This window comes from Plectropomus leopardus, unplaced genomic scaffold (genome assembly GCF_008729295.1).
Source record: "Plectropomus leopardus isolate mb unplaced genomic scaffold, YSFRI_Pleo_2.0 unplaced_scaffold51232, whole genome shotgun sequence".
Classification (NCBI taxonomy): domain Eukaryota; kingdom Metazoa; phylum Chordata; class Actinopteri; order Perciformes; family Serranidae; genus Plectropomus; species Plectropomus leopardus.
Window position 1 is genome coordinate 1 of NW_024656247.1, and position 884 is coordinate 884.

Here is an 884-nt window from a genome sequence, read left to right on the forward strand (position 1 = left end):
ATGTATTTTTTAAAAACTTTTTACTAACTCTTTTGATCATCATTTTTTGTTGCTCATGGGTTTCTTCCCATAAAAAAAAAAAAAAAAGCCAGTTTGCTCGGGTTAATGTCCTCTGTCCCTGCGTCCAGTCTGACCAGTCCGTCTCTCATGCAGGACATCAGCCCTCCGATGTCTCACACTGGGTTCACTGGGCAGCACCTCCCCTTCGTCGGCTTCACCTACACCACCGACAGCTGCTTCTCCGACCGCGGCTCGCTGAGCCGACCGGAGCTGCTCGGAGTCCGCCAGGAGGGGGAGGGGCAGGAGGGAGGAGGAGGAGGAGGGGGGCAGGAGGTGGAGGCCTTCGAGAGGAGGATCCGCCGCCTGGAGCAGGAGAAACAGGAGCTGAACCGCAAACTGCAGGGTGAGACACACTCAGTTACTTCAACATGCTGTGAAATACTTTGAAATACTTTAAAATAGTTAGATTTTAAGTAATACTGATGCTCTACCTTATTGGTATTGATTGATGCAGTACTTATGCCATATTGATGCAGTACTGAAGCAATACTGGTGCTGCACTTTGTTAGTACTGAAGCAGTATTGATGCTGTACTGATGCTGTACTTTGTTAGTATTGATGCAGTACTCTGTGTGTAGTACTGACGCAGTATTAATGCAGCACAGATGTAATACTGGTGCTGTACTTTGTTAGTACTAACGCAGTACTCTGTGTGTAGAGTCGACTCAGGCGTTGGCAGCTCCTCGAGGAGGAACTCTGAGTCGAGACAAAGAGATCAAGAAGCTGAACGAAGAGATCGAGCGTCTCAAGAAGAAGCTGGCAGGTCAGTGTCCTGTGTGTCCTCTCTCTGTGTCTCCTCTCTCTGTGTCTCCTCTCTCTGTGTC

The 884-nt window shown here is 48.6% G+C and overlaps 1 protein-coding gene across 1 annotated transcript; it reads left to right on the forward strand.

Annotated features, from left to right (window-relative positions):
• Window positions 1–105: 105 nt before the first annotated feature.
• Window positions 106–823, forward strand: LOC121939576 (serine/threonine-protein kinase MRCK beta-like; the record flags this gene model as incomplete). Its single annotated transcript, XM_042482582.1, has 2 exons — window positions 106–403; window positions 719–823. Coding segments are annotated over exons 1-2 (403 nt in total), but the record flags the coding sequence as incomplete, so codon positions are not given.
• Window positions 824–884: the final 61 nt, after the last annotated feature.